Source organism: Hemiscyllium ocellatum, chromosome 1 (genome assembly GCF_020745735.1).
Source record: "Hemiscyllium ocellatum isolate sHemOce1 chromosome 1, sHemOce1.pat.X.cur, whole genome shotgun sequence".
In the NCBI taxonomy this organism is placed as follows: domain Eukaryota; kingdom Metazoa; phylum Chordata; class Chondrichthyes; order Orectolobiformes; family Hemiscylliidae; genus Hemiscyllium; species Hemiscyllium ocellatum.
Genome location: NC_083401.1, coordinates 62,369,604 through 62,394,596, shown reverse-complemented (window position 1 = coordinate 62,394,596; position 24,993 = coordinate 62,369,604). Strand labels below are relative to the sequence as shown.

General features: G+C 40.5%; 1 protein-coding gene across 1 annotated transcript in view; it reads right to left on the bottom strand.

Annotated features, from left to right (window-relative positions):
• LOC132826833 (long-chain-fatty-acid--CoA ligase ACSBG2-like) overlaps positions 1–24,166 on the bottom strand; it is a 91,558-nt gene extending 67,392 nt beyond the window's left edge. The window contains exons 1-7 of the mRNA XM_060843477.1: positions 24,133–24,166; positions 19,261–19,514; positions 18,526–18,614; positions 11,510–11,630; positions 9,112–9,192; positions 8,777–8,926; positions 810–986 (exon numbers count right to left, since the gene is read on the bottom strand). Coding sequence (XP_060699460.1) covers positions 810–986; positions 8,777–8,926; positions 9,112–9,192; positions 11,510–11,630; positions 18,526–18,614; positions 19,261–19,514; positions 24,133–24,166 — 906 coding nt within the window. The remainder of the gene's footprint in view (positions 1–809; positions 987–8,776; positions 8,927–9,111; positions 9,193–11,509; positions 11,631–18,525; positions 18,615–19,260; positions 19,515–24,132) is intronic.
• Positions 24,167–24,993: the final 827 nt, after the last annotated feature.

Sequence of the window (24,993 nt, the reverse complement as noted above, 5' to 3'; positions counted from 1 at the left end):
ATAAGTCTCACATCAACAGGTTAATGTAGGAAATGAAAGCTCCATGGTGTACAAAGTAATACCTTGGCATGAATAGAAGATTAACTAGCTAATGGAAACAAAGTATAGGCATAAATGGGTAATATTCTAGTTGACATAAGGCAACAAGCGGCCTACCACAGGAATCAGAACTAACAACCCAGCTTTATATCATTTCACAAATGAACTGGGTGAAAGAACCAAAGGTATGGCTGCTAAATTTGCTAATGGCACAGAAATAGATAGGAAAAATCATTTTTAGAGGGGACAAATAGTGTACAAAGGGATATAGGTCGGTTAAAGTGCATGGGCAAATACTTGGAAAATCCTCTTATGTGAGAATCTACTAATAGGATGATATTAAAACAAAAGAACTGCAGATGCTGGAAATCTGAAACAAAAACAGAAATTGCTAGAGAAACTCAGTAGATCTGGCAACATCTGTGGAGGGAAAACAGAGTTAATGTTGAGTCCATTGACCCAAAAGTAAGGGTCTGCCTTTTTAACACATAGCATGAGAATTTGGTTTTGCTCATTGTCCTAACTCTTTGGAATTCTCTTCCTCAACAAGCAGGAGAGGCAGAGCCTTTAAGGCAGAGATAGATAGCTCTTATCGGAGTAGGTGGGACTGTGGAATAATCAGATCAGCCATGATCAAAATGAATCATGGAGGAGGTTAGAGGGGCCAAGTAGTCTGTTCTTGCCCCAAATTAATATATTTATATTAATTATTCAGATTTATCTGGGAACTAAAATAACTCCTCAATTCTTTAACCACATAAATTACCCACCTTGAGTGCATCTGGCTGTGCAAAGTAAGTTGCAGCTCCAAACTTCATTGGAATCCAGATATCCATCATCTGTGCTGCAATATGACTCACTGGAAGAAAACTGACAACTCTTTCTTGTACTTTTCTAGCATGTTGAAGACCCACCATCTGCCCTGCTGTCTTAGCTGTCCACGTCATCTAAAATGTAGAGAATTGTACAAACAACATTGTTCAGTGCAACAGGACCATACCAGAAACCAGATTGTTACTTAGTTAATGTAAGCTGGAATATTGAGAAAGCAGTACAAAATGTTTACTTCAAAATATTGAGATTTACAAATTGCTGGGTGAACACCACTTCCCACCATGGGCATTTGCCTACAACCTTCCTAGTGAAGCCTGGAGTTAGTTTCCTGCCTAAGGAAAGGTGATTGGTCACCGGAACTCACACCTGTTGAAAATCCAGACATTTAGAAAAACATTCCTGGAATACTGATGAAGGGCTTTTGCCCGAAACATCGATTTTCCTGCTCCTTGGATGCTGACTGAACCGCTGTGCTTTTCCAGCACCACTCTAATCCAGAATCTGGTTTCCAGCATCTGCAGTCATTGTTTTTACCCCATAAAGAGAGAGAGACATAAAAGAGGAAAAAAGACGTTTTGCATCTACTATAATTCTAATCTTTGTCATTGCTTCTGTACACATCCATTTACCGTTTTCATAAATGGCAACTTTGTAGTTTCAGGTACAATGTAAGTCACAGTCTGTTAAACTATAGTATTATCTAAAGACTCAGAAAATCACGTTAGAACATTTCACATAATGAATAAATCAAAAAAGAGATCAGCCTCATCATCCAGGGGCCCTTAACTTGTGAAACTTGTGCTCCAGAAGGAAGCTGCACCCCTGTTCACACTGCTCTGGTATATCTACTCCAGCATTCACCCAACAATGCCATATCCAGTCTAGTCAATTACTGCATCAATCTCCTCCCCATCAGCAGCAAGTAATGGAAGATTCTTTTTCTTGTTACCTTCCTGTGCAGGACTCTTCTACTCTTTCTGGGAGAAAGTGAGGACTGCAGATTCTGGAGATCAGAGTCAAGAGAGTGGTGCTGGAAAAGCACAACTGGTCAGGCAACATCCGAGGAGCAGGAAAGTCGTGTTTCAGGCACAAGCTATGCCTGAGGACGGGCGTGTGCCCAAAAAGTTGATTCTCCTGTTCCTCAGATGCTGCTGTACCTGCTTTGCTTTCCCAGCGCCATACTCTCAACTGTCCTGCTCTTCCCCCCCCTTTTCCACCCAGCCCTTTATTCCATGTGTACCTTTTTGAAAATTAATGAAGCCAATTGAAACACCTTTGAATCGAATGGAAAATATTGTCAGGGATATCAAGCAGCACTTTCACAGCAACATCTTGCTCACTGACCATTTTGTCTGCCACTGCTTCACTGTTTCTGACTACATTGGAAATTTGCTCTAACATGCACAAAAGAGATGAAGTGAAAATGACTACCTTTTACATTAAAGCAGCTTTTGACACAGTGTGATATAAAGGAACCCCAATAAAACTGGAGTCAACAGAAATCAGGAGAATGGTTAGATTCATATCTAACATAAAGGAAGATGCTTATGGTTGTTGCCTGTCAGTCAGGATACCGCTGCAGGAGTTCCTCAGGGTAGATATTATTAACCAACTTTCACAGATGTTATAACACACCTCTGGAGCAGAGAACACCTCTTGCACTCAGACCTTTTTGTCCTGAGATAGAGACACTAACACTGCATTACAATAGCCCTTGCCCTCGGAGAAAGTGTCTTAGATCCAACTATTATTCAGCTGTTTCATCAATGACTTTCCCTCCATTGAAGGTCAGATGCGGCATGTTGGCTGATAACTACACAATGTTCAGGTCTATTCATGCCTCCTCAGATACTGAAGCAATCTGTGTCCAAAAGCAGCACATTTGAACTGATAAGTAATGATGAGCATTTTTGCCACGCAAGTGCCAAGTGTCATGACTACTGAGTGTTCCTCAGAAAAGTAGATTTTAGGAGAGAGAATATTTTTTTGTTCTTCTCTGATTCAATGGTTTGACTCTTTCTGCCTGATTTTCCATCAACAGAACAGTGTTTAATTTCACTGTGCCTTTTTCTTATTCTCCTCTCTTGGTCAGCTCCTTTCTGAAGGTAGTTCTCAAGGCCTTTTCTTTGAGTTCTCTATGTCAAAATGACTGTACAGTTAGTATCACACCGATCCAAATGACTTTCTGTTCCAGATTGATGAATTATCTTTTAAACTGGGAGGCATGATTAGTCCACTCATCCACTGTCTTTTAGCAGAGATGAACAGCTTTAGTTATTAACTTGACAGTTCCCACTTTGACATCAGCAAGGATGTTAGGAGGACCCATGACGTTGCTCCAAATCATACGCATTCTTAATGTCTCCCTTTTGTGATTGAGACTGAAATAAGAATTTCAATAGGCTTCATGAAATTCAATGTAACAGAAATAGTCTGCTGTGGCATTTATCTTGAAAAGATTGTTTTTAACCTCATTCAATGTATAAACCGGAAAGCAGGAACACAGGCAATGAACACCATCCAAGAAGTGAAAAGAATTGTCCTTAGATATTGACTGAGATGTTCATCATTAACTGTACCCATTATCAAAATTTTGGAAGTTACTATTGACCAAAAATCAAACTGAAGTAGCAACATAAATATTATGAGCAAAAGATAAGATCGAAGACTGGGAATTCTAGGCAAATAACTCAGTTACACAATTCACAGAATTACTATAGTGTAAAAGGAGGCCATTCAGCCCATTGAGTTCAGACCAGCCCCTCAACAGAGCATTTCACTTATCTGATTCTGCTGTGCTTTGCTGTGCATTGTTGTTTTTCAAATAACAATTTAACTCATCTTTAAATATTTCTGTCAAACTGTACTGGCAGGCAGAGCACCCCAGACCTAACCACTCACTGCATGAGGAAGCTTTTTCTCAAGCTGTTATTTGTTTGTTACTTAAAATTTTGCAAATTAATATGAGGGGAATGACTCATGGTCCAAGGTGAGCAGAATTTCTTTTTCTGCCATCACTTTGGGGCTATGGAAGCTCAGACTATGAATATGTTTAAGGCAGGGATTCATAAGACCAGAATAGAAGCAGATGTAGGCGATTCAGCCCATCACATCTGCTGCACCAATGAGTTCATGACTAATCTGATAATCTCAACTGAAACAATATAATGAACAAACCTAGATTGCTGTTAAGTCTTTCATCTTTTAGAATGGGTTGTAGGTTTTGATTCATTAATATGTAAATCCCAAAACTTCTTTTAAGTCCCATTCCACAGGTAACTTAAGGTTTTACAAAAAAAAGTGACATCTTAGTTCAGACAATGCATTAAAAGTATGAGGTTAGAGTCTCTCTGTAACCCAAGCTGAGTGAAACTGGTTCTATTTCCAAAGTAGGAGTTATAAAATGTTACATGGATTGACTGCCTGCAGATTGTGTGCTTTTTGGGCAAAATAGAATGTATCTGCAAATATAGTTCTGTAAATTCAAATTCAACCCATAGACTTATGTGTTTGTGTCTGAATGAAAGAGAATGAGAGTGAGAAGAGAGAAAGGGGGGGGGGGGAGAGATAGAGAGAAAGAGAGAGAGAGAGAAAACAGAGAGAGAAAAGAAAGAGAGGAGAGAGAGAGAACAGAGAGAGAAGAGTGACGGGAGAGAGGAGAGAAAAGAGAGAAAGAAGAGAGAGAAGAGTGTGAGGAGAGAGAAAAGAGAGAGAGAGAGAGAAATGAGCGAGAAGAGAGAGAAAAAAGAGAGAGAAGAGGAAGAGAGAAGAGAGAAGAGTGAGAAGAGAGAGAGAGGCCAGAGCAAAGAGAGAGGAGAGAGAGAGAGAGAGAGAGAAGAGAGAGACAGCATAGAGAGAAGAGAGAGAGGAGAGACAGGAGAGAGAGATAAAAAAAAGAGAGAAGAGGGGAAGAGAGAGAAAAGAGAGAAGAGAGAAAGGAGAAAGGGAGAGATGAGAGTGAGAAGAGAGAGAGGAGAGACAGGAGAGAGAGAGAGAGAAAGGGAGAGAGAAGACAGTGAGAAGAGAGAGAAAAGAGAGACGAGAGACAGGAGAGAGTGAGAAAGGGAGAGAGAAGAGGGTGAGAAGGGAGAGAGAAGAGAGTAAAAAGAGAGAGAAGGAAGAGAGAGGAGAGAGAGAAGAAAGAGAAAAGAGAGAGGTGAGAGAGAGGAGAAAGAAAAGAGAGAAGAGAGAGAGAAAAGAGAGAGAGAAGGGGGAGAAAGAGAGAGATGAGAGAGGAGGGAGAAAAAAGAGAGAGAGAAGGGGGAGAGAAGAGAGAGAGGAAAGAGAGGAGAGAGAGAGAGAGACAAGAGAGGAAGGAGAGAAAAGAGAGAGAGAAGAGATTGGAGAGAGAGAGAAAACAGAAAAGAAAGAGAGAGGGAATCATGCATTGGGGTCACCTGTAATGTGACATGAACCCAATATCCTGGATAAGGCCATCCTCATGGATACCGAATGTGGCGATAGCCTCTGCTCTACCACTCTGTATTGTTATGTATCCCGACATCTGCCTTGGAGGATGGTCACCCGAAGATCCGAGGTCGAATATCCCTGACCACTGAAGTGCTCCCCGACTGGGAGGGAACTCTTCGGTCTGGTGATTGTTGCATGGTGTCCATTCATCCATTGTCATAGCATTTGCTTGGTCTCGCCAATGTACCATGCCTCGGGGCATCCTTGCCTACAATGTATGAGATAGACAATGTTGGCTGAGTCACATAAGTGCCTGCCTTGTACGTGGTGGGCGGTATCCCCACGTGCAATGGTAGCATCCATCTCAACACTTTGACACATCTTGCAGCGGTAGCCGTGACAGGGTTGTACAGTGTTGTGGTCGATGTTGCCGTGAAGGCTGGGCAGTTTGCTGGGCACAATGGTCTGTTTAAAGACAAGAATTGGAGGCATGGGGAAGGTTTTTAGAGGTAACGTGTTGCAGGTTGTGAGGAACTGGCGATCGATGAGTTGAGCATCATACCCTGTTCTTATGTGGGCGTTCTTCAGCACTTTCAAGCATTTATTGTGTTCCTCTTCATTTGAACAGATCCTGTGTATGCGCAGGGCTTGTCTGTAGGCTGTTTAACATGTTTAACGTGGAAGCTTGCGACTATACACTGGCCAGTAACCAAACTAGTGCATGGCAGATAAGAATTCTACCACTGAACCACCAATGAACCAGCAATAAAACAGCAATCCCCTACAGACAAACGCCATGCCCGGAAGCCCAGATTCAATTCCTGGCCAATGTATAGTCACAGGTTTCACCCTAAACATATTAAAACAGCCTATGGACAAGCCCTACGCATACACAGGATCTGTTCAGATGCGGAGGAATGCGCTGGACACTTGAAAATGCTCAAGGATGCCCTCATAAGAACAGGATACAATGCTCAACTCATTGATTGACAGTTCCAAAGTGCTACAGCAAGAAACTGTAATGACCCCCTCAGGAGAGGGACATGAGATGCAACTGATAAAGTACCATTCATTGTCCAGGATTTCCCAGGAGTAGAGAAACTACGCCATGTTCTTCGCAGCCTGCGACACATTATCGATAAGGATTAGCATCTCGCCAAGACCTTCCCCACACCTCCACTTATCATCTTTAAACAACCGCCAAACTTTAAACAGACCATTCTTCACAGCAAACTGCCCAGCCTTCAGGACAATATCAACCACAACACCGTACAACCCTGTAATGGCTACCAGTGCAAGACGTTTCAGTGTCAACATAGATACTACCAGACACCACCCACCATGTATGTGGCAGGTTCTCTTGTGACTCAGCCAATGTTGTCTGTCTTATATGCTGCAAGCAAGGATGTCCGGCGGCATGGTACATTGGCGAGACCAAGCAGATGCTAGGAGAATGGATGAATGGACACCATGCAACAATTCATGGGCGGCACGGTGGCACCGTGGTTAGCACTGCTGCCTCACAACGCCAGGGACCTGGGTTCAATTCCCGCCTCAGGCAACTGACTGTGTGGAGTTTGCACGTTCTCCCCGTGTCTGCGTGGGTTTCCTCCAGGTGCTCCGGTTTCCTCCCATAGTCCAAAGATGTGTGGGTCAGGTGAATTGGCCATGCTAAGTTAGTGTTAGGTAAGGGGTAAATGTAGGGGTATGGGTGGGTTGCGCTTCGGCGGGTTGGTGTGGACTTGTTGGGCCGAAGGGCCTGTTTCCACACTGTAATCTAATCTAAAAAAAAATTGCCAGCCAGGGGTGTTCTCTCCCAGTCAGGGAACACCTCAGTGGTCAGTGACATTTGGCCTAGATCTTTGGTTGACCATCCTCCAAGGCAGACTCCGGGACAGGAAACAATGCAAAATAGCCGAGTAGAGGCTGATAGCCAGGTGCAGTACCTATGAGGATAGCCTCAACTGGGATCTTGGGTTCATGTCATATTGCAGGTGAACACACACACACACACACACACACACACACACACACACACACACACACACACACACACACACACACACACACACACACACACACACACTGCAGTCAATCTATATAACATTTTATAAATTCCTACTTTGGAAGTAGAACCAGTCTCACTCAAGATTGGGATATAGACACACTCTAACATCACACCTCTAATGCATTCTCTGAGCTGAGATGTCACTTTTTTTTATAAAACCTTAAGTTGTCTCTCAATGTAACTTAAAAGAAGTTCTGGGATTTACATATTAATAAACAAAAACCTGCAAAACATTCTAAAAGATGAAAGATTTACAGCAATCTAGGTTTGTTCAATATATCGTTTCAGTTGCATGACACTGTAATCTTTTGCTATAAATTCTGTGTCTTTTGGTCCTGCTTCACAACCAGCTGAAGCAGGAGCAGTGCTTCGAAAGCCAGTACGTCTAAATAAATCTGATGGACCATAGCCTAGTGTTGTGCGATTTTTAGCTTTGCCCACCTCAGTCCAACACTGGCACTTCCACATCATGGCCCTTATTCTTAGTCTATGACCCTGAGTTGTGGACTTCCCCAACATCGGGAACATTCATCTTGCATTTAGTCTGTTTAGTCCCATCAGGATTTTATATATTTCTATGAGATTCCCCCCTCATTCTTCTAAATTCCAATGAGTACCAGGCCGGTCAATCTAGTCTTTCTACATATGTCAGTCCTGTCATCCTGAGAATCAGTCGATAGCAAGAATGTCCTTCCTCAGACTGGCAGGCCAAAGCTGCACACAATACTCAAGGTGAAACCTCACCAAGGCCCTGTATAACCACAGCAAATCATTATTACTCAAAATTCAAATCCTCTCCCTATGAAGGCCAGCAATCTATTATCTTTCCTCCCTGCCCACTACACCTGCATGTCAAATAAATGAACAATAGATTCTAGCCTTCAATCTCAAAAACCCACATGAACCAAACAAATGAACTTATTTCATATGAGCATAACGTCTGACAAAACAAAATATTAAAAATAGTATCTTTAGATTTTATCAAGAAGGATGTCAAAACAAACAAAATGCAACTGGCAAAGTGGAAAATGTCATATTCTAAAAGATTTATAATCAAGTGTCTTTCATATTCCAAAGTCAATAACTTTCTAACAATAAGATATTGATGAATCTTAATAAAAATTGTCTCAGTAATTAAAAAACAAAAGAACTGCAGATACTGTAAATCAGAAACAAAAACAGAAATTGCCGGTAAAGTTCAACAAATATGGCAGTATTTGTGAAGAGAAATCAGACTTAATGTTTTGGGTCCAGTGTTCCTTCCTCAGAATTAAGAAAGTTCAAATCTGAGGAAGGGCTACTTGACCCGAAATGTTCACGCTGATTTCTCACCACAGATGCTGCCAGACCTGCTGAGCTTTTCCAGCAATTTCTGTTTCGGTCTCAGTAATTATCAAATTCAAAATAAGACTAACCAAAACTTACATTATCGTGGCTAAGCATCACTGCTTTAGGGACTCCTGTTGTTCCAGAAGTGTAGATTAGTGTGCAACATTGGTTGGCATTCTGAGACTCAATAATTTCGTCCAACTCTCCATCCGAAATACTTTTCCCAAGTTCCAGAAATTTCTTCCACTTAAAAGTTTAAAACAAAATTAAAATACTTATTTTTTAAAAAGGCAAACAATGTCTTTAAATACTTAAAAATTAAAAATTCTTAGTAAGGTAATGTGTATTATGCTAAATTCCTATTTAATTATTGGATGATTAAAAGATGTAATAAAGTATTGATTTCCAGAAGCTTTTTTGAGAACACTTACGCTAAAAATATTTGGTTGGTGTTCTTCCACTGCATATTTGTACTGAACAATCGCTTTAAGGTGAGGCAACTGATGTGCAATCTACAAGTAAAATTCAAAAAGAATTACATTTTCATTGCAAGATTTAATTAGAAAATAAAGTTAATTTCTCAGGAAATACAATATAGAAGCTGTGAGGTAAAATAAAAATAATTATGTGCAGTATTAGTCAGACAATCTGCCATTTAATTCTGGTCTTTTATAGTACTGAAGCACTTAAAGAGCACAGAAAAAGGTGGGGGGGGCATTCTTCACTGGAAAACATGAGCAGCATTTCAGACTTTAGGCTAAAACCTCAAAATGTCAGGGTAAAATACATATCTTGATTTTTTTTAGCCTATTTTTCTAATCAACCTGTTCAGAGATGTTATTACTCACCTCTGGAGTAGGTTGGACCCAACCCAGGTCTCTTGGTCCAGGAGTAGGGACACTACCACGGTACCATAATAGCCCTAATACAGACTGTGATCCTGCATTGTACTGAACATATTCAACTGACAACAGTTTAGCAGTAATTGACTGTTAGTGGCCAATTAGGAGTTACTCACTTTCAAACTGAGGATGATAAACAGGCTCTCAAAGCCGGAGGACAAGTAAGAGGCCTCTAACATGGAAGGAGCTGCTGCCTGCCATTGCAGTTGAGTGAGAAAGAACAGGGCAGAGAGGGCGGGGCAGGGTGGGGTGGGCAGGGAGTCACTTAATCTTGAATTACCCAGTCAACACCTTTTTGAAAAAAAAATTGAAAAATATGGGCCACACTTCTGTAGCATCTTTGTAAAAGAGACACTATGTGACTGAAGCCATAGCCAAGTGGGGAGGGAGGTGCCTTCAAAATCTGTTTGGAATGCTGTGCTATAGTTTGACGGCAGGAGGATATCTCCAGGCAGCCACTGCACCACCAAAACAGTGTGGGCCTCACAAGTCAAGTGGAAAATTTTACTCAGACTCTAACTGATAGGCCAGTTAAGGTTGTGGATCAATGTTACACTATCTGCAATTTTTGGTTCTCGCCACACACTGGCTTTTAGCAAAATAGCTCAAAGGTGTAATGGTACCAGCAATAAAAAAACCACACACACAGACAAAGTTCCTGCCCAAGGACAACTTTAAAAATATTAACAAGTTTGACAGGATCTGTGTGTGGAGACACTGTATTTGCTTACATGAGCATGAGATTATAAATATAAATTAGCCATTAGCAAATCAAATAAAGATGTAGGAGGAATTTCTGTACTAAGGAATAGATGCATTGATGTAAACAAAAGGAAGAATTTGTGGACAGAGAAAGAGAATGAATGTTTCAAGTCCAGTATGACTCTTCTTCACATCTCTGAACACTCAAAATATTCAGAAAAACTGTTTTGAGTCTTTTGAATTCTGGGGAAAAGTCATACTGAACTCATACTGTTAATCATGGAGTCATACAGTACAGAACTGGCCCTTCAGCCCATTAATCTAGATGACTAAAAATACGCTTTTACCAGATTAGTCCTACTTTCCTGCACTAGGCCCATAGTCTTGAACTCTTAACTCTGCTTCTCTCTCCACAGATGCAGCCAGACCTGCTGAGTTTCTCCTACATTTCTGTGTTTGCTTCAGATTTCCAGCACTCTGCAGTATTTTATTTTTAAAGGAATGATGTAGTATAGGCATAGGGTAGGAGCTCTGAGCCTTTGAAACATCAGCATTGACCAGAAAGGCCACTTCTTTCTTTGATGCAGATTAAATGTAATTCTATGTACAATAGATTTCACTGAAGAAGTAACAACAAGAAAAAATGCAACAGATGTTCTTTAAAAGAATTTTCAAAATTATAAAAGTGCCTCATAAAAGACATACGCTGATAGATATCATGGAATTAAAGGATACACACAGCACATGTGGATAGAGAATGTTTGAAGATTGGAAAAAATAAACTAAAGGAAGTTTTAAGACGTGTTGTGTTTTGGGGCCATGTTATTTCCTATTAAAATATACATAAATTACCTGGACTTCAATTACCTGTATTACCGTAATTACCTATATTAGAATATGTAGCTTCCAATTTAAGCAAGTGCACTATACTTTAAATTGGTTGTCAGCATAATTCTTTGCTCATTCAGAATTATCCAGCAAATACTGTCCAACTGCAGGATCACCTAATGCTCGACACTGTATTGCATGTTTTACAGGTTCTACACTACTAAACAATTTATTAGATAGAACAGGCCATTGAAAAAGGGAACAGCTCTATTTGTAATATTTGTTTCAAGGTTTTAATGACCAACTCTCCTGCCCACAATGAATTAATTATTTTTGCTTGACAAAGTCTCTTATAACTATTAAAACAGTATAGTCTGAAATTTTAAAAAAACAGCACCTGCAGAACTTTCAGCAGTTGGTGATGGTGCTCCACCACCAGAACATCAGCCTCACAGTGATCTGCCACATGTCTGCATGCTTCTGGAGAATTTGTTGCATAAATCCCAACAGCCAAGCCACTGCATTGGAGAGAAACTTGCTATTAACATGCACAATGTTTCAACAAATGCTAAGTTACACCTTATTTCACAGAAGATTTAACTGCACAAGTAAATCACTAAAACAGTTACACTGTAGATGGCAACTTTACAATTCTTCTTTTAAATATGAAAATTGTTTTTTTCTCCCATAACTTTGACATTTAACTTCTTAAGATAGCAGCGAATTGAATTGCAAAAAGCCAGAAAAATCCCAATGTGATCTTTATTGTACGCAGAATTCCATTTTGATACCATTTAAGAGATTGCAAATGCTACCAAAATCTTGGGATTAGACAGCAAAATTAACCCGGGTTTCTGCTCTTGATGGAATTCAGTGACTCCTGCATGTGAAGGATAGCATTAAATTGACAGTAATGTGCATCATAGGTGACAAGACTTGCAGTTTTGATTGACTATGCGCTGGATGTAGATGGACACTAGGCCCAAGTACAGAAGAATTGTGTAAGTAAACCCTGTGAAAAATTAAGGTTCCAAAGAGGAGATTAATGAAAGTAGAAAAAATAAAAATTAGCTCCTACAAAGTATTTGATCATGTTCTCCTACAAAGCTACAATCATTCTATCATTAAGAAATCAGTCTGCAAAATGACTATGCAAAGAAATTCACTTAGTCCATTCCAATGCGTTTTCAATCCACTCAGGTGCCATAACATTTAGAGAGGAATTTGAAAATCTATTTTAAACCAAAATAACGAGGCCTCAGGATTTCACAATTTTAAACAAAATTCCATTTTATATAGAAGACTTGAACAAAACAAGCACCAATAATTATATTAACACATGAATTATAACTTTGTATATCAAAATCACAGAATCATATATAAAGTGGTTCTTTGGCTCATCAGGTTTGTTCTGCCAAGATTACACTACTCCCTACTCTAATCCCATTTTCCTGCCCTCGGTCCTTAACCTTGAATGTTATGACACTTCAAGTATTCATCCAAGTAATTTTTAAATGTTGAGAGCTTCCTGCCTCAATTACCTTTCCAGGTAATGCATTCCAGACTGCCACCTCCAACCAATGTCCCTTTGGGTGATTAAGTTTTTCCTCAAATCTCCTGCCTTTAAAATGTGCCTCCCTGTTATTGATCCTTTGACAGAGGGGAACAGCTGCTTTTTTATTCACCTTGTCCAGGCCCCTCAATCTTATACACCTCTATCAGCTTGCCTCTCAGCATACTCAGCTCTGAAGGAAATAACCCAAATTAATCCAGGCTCCCTTCAGAGCTGAAATGCTCCATTCCAGTCAACATCCAGGTGAATCTCCTCTGCACCTCCTCCAGTGAAATCATATATTTCCGATCATATTTGACCAGAATTGCACATTGTACTCCAGCTGTGACATAAACAAAGTTCTATACACCTCCAATATAGCCTTGCTGCTCTTATAGCCTATGCCACAATGGATAAAGGTAAGTATCCTATATGCCTTCTCAACTACCCTATTACCCTGTCCTGCCATCTTCAGTAGACAAGCATTCCAAGATCCCTATGTTTCTCTGAGCGTCCTGGTATCCTGACATTTATTGAGTTTTCTCTCATCTTGTTACTTTCTCGAAAGCGCATCACCTCATACTTGTCAGGGTTAAGTTGCATCTGCTATTGGTGCGCCCATCTGACCAATCTATTTATATCCTCTGTAACATCACACTTTCCTGCTTATTGTCAACCACCTAGCCAATCTTAGTCATCTTACATAAACTTACTTATCAATTCCCTCATTCTCATTTATGTCATTTATGAATGCCACAAACAATAAAGGGAACTAGCAATTATGCCTTTTGGTATGCCACTGCACACCAAGCTTCAATCATACAAACACCACCTTCTGTCTCCTGTCTCTAAGCCAATTTTGGATCAATCTTGCCAAGTTACCTTGGAGCCCATCGGCTTTTACCTTCTATATCAGTTTCCCATGTGGGACCTTGTCAAAGGCTTTGCAGAAATCCATATAAATCACACCAAATGCACTACCCTCAACCAAACATTTGATCACCTCCTCAAAAAATTCCACCAGATTTCTTAGGCATGACCTTGTTCTGTCAAAGCCATACTGACTATCCATGATCTTACCCTGCTTTACTCAACAGAAATTAGTTTTTTTCCTTCACTATTTTCTCAAATAGTTTCCCTGATGTTAGACTCACTGATCTATAGTTCCTTGGTCTACCTCTACTACCTTTCTTGTAAAGTGGAACAACAATAACTATCCTTCAGTACTTCCCCTATGGATTGAGACAATTTAACGATTTGGGTCAGGGCACCTGTAATTTCTTCCCTTGGCTCCCCAGCAGCTGGGGACACAATTCATCTAGGCATGGGAATTTGTCCACTTTTAAATCTCTAACACCTCCTTGATTATTGGATCAATTTGCTCAAGAACCTCACAGTCCATCTTAGGAATTCTGTACTTCAAGTACCAGTAAAGATGTTGCATTTTACTTTTTAAGGATTACAACAATATTTTATTAGTTATTTATATCTGACAGGACCACCCCTAACATATACCACAGTCCTCTGAAAACTGCTTCTTTGAAATTCCAGCTATTCTCAGAGATAGGGCTTTCATTTACTACCTCCTGACCTGGATGCCTCAATCTTTGTTTCTAGTTACCTTGTTGAAATTTCCAAGCAAATCTGCCAGTTGCTTTCTTTCACCATAACACTGATGATCGATGTACTTTTTATCCAGTAGCTACAAAGCCTGCAATCTTCCAGCTTCTTTTCCCTTAGGAAATCCACATTAGGACCAGCCCCAAAAGCATTCATGCAGAGAGTGAAGTAGTTGACTTTCTCTCTATGCTTGCAGTGCATGTTTAACTAATTTTCATTTACTTGGTTCTATTCTCACTGCACTCGCAATCCAAGATGCAACTGAACTCTCAAAGCAAAAGCTCCCAGATAAAATGAACCCAATGAATAGGCTCCATCTATCTCAATGATAACACAACATTCTCTGGGATGTCCTCAAATAGACTCTTAGGTCAAGTTTCCCAAATTTAAATTTTTTCTTTGGTCCAATGAAAAAAAAATGGCTTTTGAAATCCTTCAATGTTTTTCAATAATGAAGCTCCAACTCACAACATCAGAAGGTGGTGCAGAGGGTGCAGAGGAGATTTACTAGGATGTTGCCTGGTATGGAAGGAATGTCTTACGAGGAAAGGCTGAGGGCCTTGAGACTGTTCTCGTTAGAGAGAAGAAGGTTGAGAGGTGACTTAATAGAGGCATACAAGATAATCAGAGGGTTAGATAGGGTGGACAGGGAGAGCCTTTTTCCAAGTATGGGGACGGCAAACACGAGGTGACACAACTTTTAAGTGAGGGGAGATAGGTATAAGACAGATATCAGAGGTAGTTTCTTTACTCAGAGAGTAGTAAGGGTATGGAATGCTTTGCCTGCATCGGTAGTAGATTCGCCAAGTTTAAGTGCATTTAAGTCGTCATTGGACAGGCAAATGGATGTACATGGAATAGTGCAGGTGGGATGGGCTTCAGATTAGTATGACAGGACGGCGCAACATCGAGGGCCGAAGGGCCTGTACTGCGCTGTAATGTTCTATTCTATTCTATTCTATTCTATCAGAATATCTCTCTACACTGTACTTACTGCAAGGATTCTTTAGTGATTTGACCACAGTGTTTTATGATTTAACCTTTCTGGCTGTTTACCTCTTAGGCCAACACAGCCTCAAACTTAAACTTGTAATAAACTACCACCTTAAGCACGTAAGTTAGCTCGCTGAGCTTGACGGTTTGTTTTTCAGGTGTTTCGTTACCATACTAGGTAACAAGTTAACTGAACACCCATGGGACCAGCAATATCAGAGCAATAGCAGGAGCAGTAATGCAGAGACATGAACACGTTGCCCTCCCATTTATCCAACACAAACCTTGGGTCCACTTTGTAGATGACAACTTTGTCATCACAAAACAGAACAAATTAGAGGAAATGTACAACACATCAACAATATCCTGACAGGCACAAAATTCACAAAAGAGAAGGAGAACGACAACAGACTCCCATTCCGAGATGTGACAGTTGAATGTACAGTCAACAGAGAGCTTCAAACCAGCATCTACAGAAAAACAACAAACAATTAAGACCAAATACTTAACTTCAGAAGCAATCATCCCAACACCCACAAATGGAGCTGCATCAGGATATTATTTCAACAAGCCACATCACACAACAGCACCCAAGAACTACAAAAAGCAGAAGAAAAATATCTATACAACGTTTTCAAGAAATATTGGTACCCAATAAACACAATCCGCCAATTCCTCAGAAACAAACCCAAACAAGCAGATGCAAAGACATAACAGAAATTACTTCCAGACTACTCAGACCCTTTGGCATCATGGTAGCCCATAAATTTACCAACACACTTAAACAACGACTAATTAACCTAATGGATCTATCAAATACCATCAACAAAGCTAATGTCATTTACAGAATATCATGCAAGAACTGTAAAAAAACACTACATCAGACAAACTAGCAGGAAACTTGCCACCAGGATACAGGAACACCAACTGGCTACCAAATGACATGACCCAGTATCACCAGATTCCATACATACAGACAAAGAAGGGCACCCACTTTGACTGGGACAACACACACATCCTAGGACAGGTGAAACAAAGACATGCACGAGAATTCTTACAGGCATGGCATTCTAACCAGAACTCCATCAATAAAGACATTAATTTAGATCCTATCTACATTCCCTTGAAAAAAAAAGAACCAGAAATGACATCACCCACCTAAAAAATCCAAGACCTAGAAATAGAGAGGCGGGACATAGCATCAGCGCTTCACCAGAGACTCTCGCTAATGATGCTACCTAGTATGGCGATGAAACATTTGCAAACAAATCTTCCAGTTCATTGAGCTAGCTTACATACTTATCATCAACCTGAGCTACAAATCTTCCCAAAAAGTCACAAACTGCCATTTTGTTTTAAGTGCATTCTCTTTAGGCTGCTCTTACCAGTTGCTCAACTATCTTTCACAGATAGAAAGAATGCCAAATAGAAAAAAGGCCATTTAGGTTATCGTATCTGCATTGGCAGAATAAACTAGCCATCCATTCTACTCCTGCTTTCCAGCAGGTTACAGCAAGTTGAGATCTGGATTCCACTTAAACATTTAAGTGGATTTCTGCACCCTGCCCCTCTACCAAGTTGGCCACTTAATTCCAAATCCCAGTTAAAGTGATGAGAAAGATTTTCCTCATGTCCTATCTAATCCTTCTAATCAATAACCTTAAAACTTGTAGTTTCTGGTAACTGACCTTGTCCCCTAAGCCAATGGTCTTCTTTGTCCACTGTAAATCCCCCAACCATCAACATTCTGGGAGTTACCATTAATCAGAAACTTGACTGGACTTATCACATAAATACAGTGGCTAAAAGAAAAGATCAGAAGCTAGGAATACTGAAGTGAGTAATTCACATCCAAACTCCTCAAAGCATGTCTACCATCTACAAGGCAGAAGTCAGGAGTGTGATGGAACACTCCCCACTTGCCTGGATGAGTGCAGCCTCAACAAGACTCAAGTAGCTTGATACCATCGAGGACAAAGCAGCCCGCTTGATTGGCAGCTCATCCAAAAGCATCCACTGCCTCCACCATTGATGCTCATTAGCAACAACGTGTACTATTAACAAGATAATCCTCAGTAAATCCTCAAACAACATCTTCCACACACACAATTTTCATCTAGAAAGACAACGGCAGCAGATATATGGCAATGCCACCAGCTTCAAGTTCCCCTCCAAGCCACTCACCATCCTGACTTGGAAATATATCACTATTCCTTCACTGTGTGTCAAAATCCTGGAATTCCCTCCCTAATGGCATTGTGGGTCAACCCACAACAGATGTACTGCAGCAGTTCAAGAAGGCAGCTCACCATCACCTTCTCAAGGGCAACTGGGGACGCGTTATAAATGCTGGCCCAGCCAGCAACACCCACATCCCACAAATGAATAAATCAATTTTAAAAGCCCTCATTATTTTGTAAAGCAATGAAAACATGCCTCAATCTCTCCTGTTCTAAGGAAAACAATCCTAGCTGGCCAATATTTCCACATAGCTTCAATTTTCAAAAGCTGGTAGCATTCTTGTAAATCTCCTCTGTACTTTCTCTACAGAAATGATGTTCTTCCTGTAGTGTGGTGACCATAACACTATACTAAACACCAGCCAAGACCTAACCAGTTAAAGCATTAATTTCTAAAGCCAAAATTTGTATTCTAGATATTTTGAACAATAGTTACAATGAGTCCTTCACAAGACTAAAGTGGCAAAGTGTTAAATGAAAGTCAGGTGTACCTTCCTCTGAAATCTGTCTTCAAAACAGAACTATTAATAGCAAACAACAATTCAAATGCTTAGAGAAAGATCATGTAACGTGGTCTTGCTTGTGATTTTGTAGGTGGCTATTATAAAATTGTATTGACAACAATAACAGGAAATACCTGCTCATTTGCTCAAGTCTGACCAGTTTGCAAAAGCACTGCCAAGAAAAAAATGGTGTGAGCTTGAGATAACTAATAGCAAAATAATTGGAACCTATCTTTGATAGGTATAATAGCAATGTTTGACCAGTTTATTTAGGTCAATTCATTAATTCAGACTTTTTTAAAAAGAATATATAAACACCATTAATATTACAACTTTGGAATAACAGCATAAATTCCTGAAAAAAAATAAGCAATTCCCATCTGTGCTCAACAAATCACCTATAAAAATGGACTGAAGTTTGTTATCAATAATTACAAGCAGAGTCTACAACCAAGTGACAATTAGGTTGCTCAAGCTAACCAAGCTGCAATTATTCAAAGCATACCCTGCTAAAATTGCCCCTATATATGCGATAAACCACTCTGGAGAGTTGAATCCCAGGATGCCAACTCCATGGAAACGTTGGAGACCTAGCTGTAAATATAAAGCAGAAATTTACTCACCTCCCGCTCTTTAAAATTTCTTACATTACAACAGTGCCTACACTTAAAAAGAACTGCTTGGCTGTAATGAGCTTTAGACCATCCCAAGGTTTGAATAGAACTATATAAATACATGTATTTCTGTTTATGTTAAAATTCTATAATAATCTATTTGACGTCATGTTTATGGAAACCAGTTAAGATTATAACTTTACTTTTAAAATAAATTCCAAGAATAACAGATCGCTGATTTAATCAGAATCTATTTTATCGGGAAACAAATGGAGACTAAAATAGAAGATCCTTGCATTTTACCTTTTTGTTCTGTTAAAACAAAAGGTTCTTTTTTATTGTGGGATGTGGATGCCGCTGGAAGGCCAGCACTTATTGCCTGACCTTAACTGACCTTAAGAAGGTGGTGGTGAGCTGCAGTTCATCTGCTGTGGGTTCACCCACAATGCCCTTAGGAAGGGAATTCCAGGACTTTGACCCAGCGACAGTGAAGGAACTGGGATATATTTCCAAGTCTGGATGGCGAGCAGCTTGGAGGGAACTTGAAGGTGGTGGTGTTCTCATATGTGTGCTTTATGCTATTTTATACATAGAACAATAAATTGGGAGAGACAGGAAGTACTTGCCTTAAGGAAGCTTTTTGCTGCTTTTCTACATTCTTTGTAATACTGAGAATAAGTTAGTGTTTCCCAATGATTTCTCAGAGAGAAACCAAGAGCTATATGGTTACCATAACTTGCCACTGACTGATTAAACATTTGGTCAACAGTTAGGGGCGATTCAGCAGCATCCTCCTCCATTCGGAGCTGAACTGCACCATCCCGCGATGTGGTCCAATACTGAGTTGCAGGAGCCAGTTTAGTAGGATACTGTTTTGGACCTGGAGTAAGCAAAGGAGGATACATAAACAATAGACTCTTGCAGAGTTGTAGTATTTCACTTTATAGGTTTTAAGAAGATTATGTTTTCCATTCAACTAAAGCCAAATAGATAACAGTCTACTTAAGATTAATTTCTTTTACATATTTTAGATTACCTGTAGAAGGTACTCCATTGTCTAATACATAAGCAAGGGTGGATAATGAGATAAATGTAAGCCAAACCTAAAAATTGGAGTGTTTAATGATATTCAATAAACTTAGATTTGAAAATTGACACACTATGCTGCACATTAGATTAGAGAAAATAACTCAAGATGAAAATAAGGAACAGAAAGCTTAGAATCATAGAATCACTAATGTGTGGAAACCCATTGAGTTTGCACCAACCCGCCAAAGAGCATCCTGGACCCAGACCCCCTACACTACCCCTGATACTATGCATTTACTATGACTAATACATCTAAACTACATCTCACCTGGACACCATGGGGCAATTTACCACGGCCAATCCACCTAACCTGCACGTTTTTGGAATGTGGGAGGAAATCTGAGCATCAGGTGGAAATGTGCAAGGAAGGGAAGAGTTTGCTGTGCAAACTCCATACAGTTACCCAAGGCTGGAATCGAATCCTGGTGCTGTGAGGCAGCAGTGCTAACTACTGAGTCACCATGCTGCCGCAGAAGTATAGAACATAGAAAAGTACAGTACAGAACAGGCCTTTTTGCCCACGATGTTGTGCGTCATATGATATGAAATTACAACATCAGCAAAGATGGGAATGAAATTAAATGGTAGGAGGCTACTGCAAAAACAAAATCAACCTCTCATTCTTTTTGCCAAATTTCCTTGTATCTTCAACTTTAAATTCAAGTTTTTTTTTACGCAGAGGGTGATTAGTACCTGGAATGCATTGCCAGAGGTAGCGAAAGAAGTAGATACAATAGCAACATTCAAGAGGTATCTTGACAGATACATGAATAGCCAGGAAATAGAGGGATATGACTGTAGAGAGGCAAAAGATTTTTACCTTAGAAATACATCATGTGTCAGAGCAAACTTGGTGGGCCAAACGGCCTGTTCCTAACCTGTATTGTTCTTTGTAATGTCTAACCAGGATTCATAAATGTAAACCACAGCTTTAGTTTTATGTATAGTGGACAGAATATTCTGCATTTAGTCCTGGATGAATTGTAGGTCTGCTTGTGACTTTACACAGGCTCTTTCCCATAGCCAAAACCCAATTGAGTTTGAATTTATTGTTTTGCCAACATCGGACCAATGAGATGATCTGATGTTGGGGATAAATAAAAACAGGCAGTTTGAAAATCAGACAGAGAAACTGCCATCGAGAGAGACCCTATACATTGAAACATTCTCTATCAAAGGTACCTTTTCATATGAAACATCTTCATAGTAAAAAGACGATGAGCCAGGGAGATCTTCTGCTGGAAGAAGAAAGACACTGAAGATGACAGCCCTTGTGTAGTTTTGAAATTAAGTTGATGTAATTTTAATAAGGAGAAAGTGAGGACTGCAGATGCTGGAGATCAGAGCTGAAAATGTGTTGCTGGATAAGTGCAGCAGGTCAGGCAGCATCCAAAGAGCAGGAGAATCGATGTTTCGGACATGAGCCCTTCTTCAGCGTTTTATTGGAACAGTATATTGTTACAGAGTTGGAGGCAGGTAATAAGCAGTTAAGAGAAAGAGGGGCTCAGAGTTGTGAATTGTTGTTGTTTAATGTTCACTTATAGAGTTAAAGAATAAATTGAATTAATAGTAGATTTTGGGGAGCTCTCTGTCACTCGTGATTTAACAGATAAGGAGGCAAGGTGACCTTTTCTGGGTGTTTGGTTTAATAATCAGAGGGGGTTTACCACTGTGTCATAACAAAAGGAAAAAAGACAAAAGCCCACAGCATTGGAGGGGAGATCTGGAAAAGCTATTTTCTTGTTTCTCACAGTTACCTGGAGGCTACAGAACCTGGGTTTGACCAAGCAGATAGAAAGCCACCTCTCTAATAGATGTGGATGTAAGTAACCTAGAATGTTAGTGTCAGATCTGCTCTCTTTCCAGAGAATTTACTGTATCAAATGGATTGAGATCCTCAGTGGGTAGCACTGCACTCTCAGGTCAAGAGTGTGGTGCTGGAAAAGCACAGCAGGTCAGGCAGCATCCGAGGAGCAGGACAGTCAACATTTCAGGCAAAAGCCCTTCATCAGGAATCAGGAACACTCTCAAGTGTCAGGTCATATTGACTTTCCCAGCATTCTCTTGCACAGAACTACTCAGAACAACACACTTCACAGCTCCATTTATTCTTCTTTATATAGGCACCGCCTCACGTTCTGATCCAAACTCTTACCCTCAACCTGCCATTTCTCGCAATCATCCCTTTAAGTCACCCTCCACAAGGTGCATCCGCTCCACACAAGATATTACAAATGCTCACATCTCTCAACTTTCTTTCATTAAGTGCTTCAAAAGTTTAGTCAAGGCTCACATCTAGTCTCTCAGCCTGCCTCGATCCCTGCAATTTGTCAACCTGTGGAACAGGTCCACCATTTCGCTAGCCCTACACTCACCCCTAGAATATCTGGATAACAAGGATACCTACATAAACTAAATAGCAGGGGGGAGGGGACAAACTGGAAGTTTAAGAAGGAAAGTGAAGGGAAAGATAGAACAAGGGAAGTCAAGAAAGACCAGGGTATCAATGAAGCAGAAAACTCAGAAACGGATCATGCTGTAAGGTTGAGTGAAATATGGGTGATTAGGAAGAGTGAGGGCAGTAACAAATTAAAAATACTATATATGAATGCACGAAGTATTAGAAATAAGATGGATGAGCTTAAGGCTCTTTTGGAAATTGGCAGCTACGATATTATGGGGATAACTGAGACGTGGCTTCAACTGGACAGGGCCTGGGAAATGAATATTCAAGGCTATATATGCTATCGTAAGGACAGACTGACGGGCAGAGGGGGTGGGGTGAGCCTGTTGGTAAGGGATGATATTCAGTCCCTTGCACGGGGGGGACATAGAATCAGGGGATGTAGAGTCAGTATGGATCGAGCTGAGAAATTCTAAGGATAGAAAGACCCTCTTGGGAGTTATGTACAGGCCCCCAAACAGTAGTATGGATGTAGGGTGTAAGTTGAATAAGGAGCTGAAATTGGCCTGTCGCAAAAATGTTACTACAGTTGTTATGGGGGATTTCAACATGCAGGTAGACTGGGAGAACCAGGATAGTATTGCACCTCAAGAAAGAGACTTTGTGGAGTGCCTTCGAGATGGATTCTTAGAACAGCTGGTGCTGGAGCCGACCAGGGAGAAGACAATTCCAGATCTGGTATTGATCAGGGACCTCGAAGTGAAGGAGCCATTAGGAGGTAGTGACCATAATACAATAAGCTTCAATCTGCAATTTGAAAGGGAGAGGGTACAATTGGGAGTGACAAGTGGTAGGCCATTTAGGACAGAGATGAGGAGAAACTCCTTCACCCAGAGAGTGGTGGGTGTGTAGAATGCTCTGCCCCAGAAGGCAGTGGAGGCCCAGTCTCTGGATTCGTTTAAGAAAGAGTTGGATAGAGCTCTCAAGGATAGTGGAATCAAGGGTTATGGAGATAAGGCAGGAACAGGATACTGATTGAGGATGATTAGCCATGATCATAATGAATGGTGATGCAGGCTCGAAGGGCAGAATGGCCTACTCCTGCATCTATTGTCTATTATCAGGCTTCTACTTACTGACTATGGCTCCACTTCAACGCAATAATCCCAACCAAACTAATCTCCAAACTCCAAGATGTAGGTCTCTGCTCCGCCCTTTGCAACTGGATCTTCGACTCTGACTCTCAGATCACAACCAGTGAAGATACACAACATCACCTCCTCCGTGACAATCCTCCACACCAGCGCCTCGCAAGGATGCTTACTCAGTTCCTTATTGTACTCCCTGTACATTTACAACTGTGCGGCCAAATCTTGTCTGAACTCCATTTACACATTCACTCATGACACGGTTGTAGGCCAGATACCAAACAATGATGAGACAGAATACAGGACTTGGTGATGTGGTGCAAAGATAACAATTTCTCCCTCAATATCAGCAAAACAAAGCAACTGATCATTTAGCACAGAAGGGAAGTAAAAGGACACCGCCACACCCCCCCCCAATCTACATCAATGGAATGGAGGTGGAGATGGTTGACAGTGTCAAGCTCCTAGGAGTGACGATCACCATCAATTTGTTCTGGACCACCCACATAGATGTGATGGTCAAGAAGGTATAACAATACCTCTTCTGCCTCAGGAAGCTAAGGAAATTTGGCATACCCATAAGGATTCTCACCAACGTTTACTGATGCACCACAGAAAGCATTCTATCTAGATGCATCACAGATCGGTATGGCAACTGCTCTGCCCATGACAGTAAGGAACTACAGGGAGTTGTGAACACAGCCCAGACCATCATGCAGGCCAACATTCCTTGCATTAACTCTACCTATACTTCTCGTTGCCATGGAAAGGCAGCCAACATCTCAGACTCCTCTCACCCCATTATAATCTCTTCTAACCTCTTTAGTCAGGCAGAAGATACAAAAATTCAAACTCACATAACAACAGGTACAAGAACATCTTCTTCGCCATTGTTCCTAGACTTCTGAATAGACCTCTCAAGTTTCAAATCTAATGTTGATTTTGCTTTGTGCACCTTCTTTGCAGCCATAACTTTGTATTCCTTGCTCTGTTCAATCACCCTATGACCTTTGTATGTTATGATCTGCCTGTACTTTATGGAAAATAAGGCTTTTCACTGGACATAGGCACATGTAACAACAACAACAATAATAATAATAAAAATCAAAGAGTGCAGAATCATGCAACCTTAAGAAATCCATGACAGTTGCCCTTAATTAACCCACATTTGACATTGTGGTTATTAACCAGCAGCCCCTTGCCTAACCATACCTAGAGCACTTCTTTCTAAGAGATCAAAGCCATCCCAACTCCTCAGTTTTGCTGAAGAACACTTTCAGCTGTGCTGTCATCTCAGTGACTTTGGGTGGGATACACAAAAGTCAGGAAACATCAGAAAACAAGAAGGTGGCAGGGTGATGCTGGGATTCCAACTTCATTAATTTAACTCCTGTATGAACACAAATTAATGTACAAGCATTTGCCTGAAAAATTATCCCCACCAACATGCCACCAAAGCCATTGAGCCCATGCAACTTTTCAAACCACTTTATCAACCTGTCTTGCTACCTTCAAAAGACATATGTGTGCAGCCCAAAGTCTGTACGTTACTCAGTCACCTTAACATAATTTACACTGCTTCTCCTCAGTTCTCACTTCAAAATACATCACTGTTGTGTGTCTGCAAAGTCTGCCAGTGAAGTTTGGCAATACTGCATTCACCCTTTAGTATATTACCAAGCTTTGCAATTGCTCACATATTCATGTCCATGCAATTA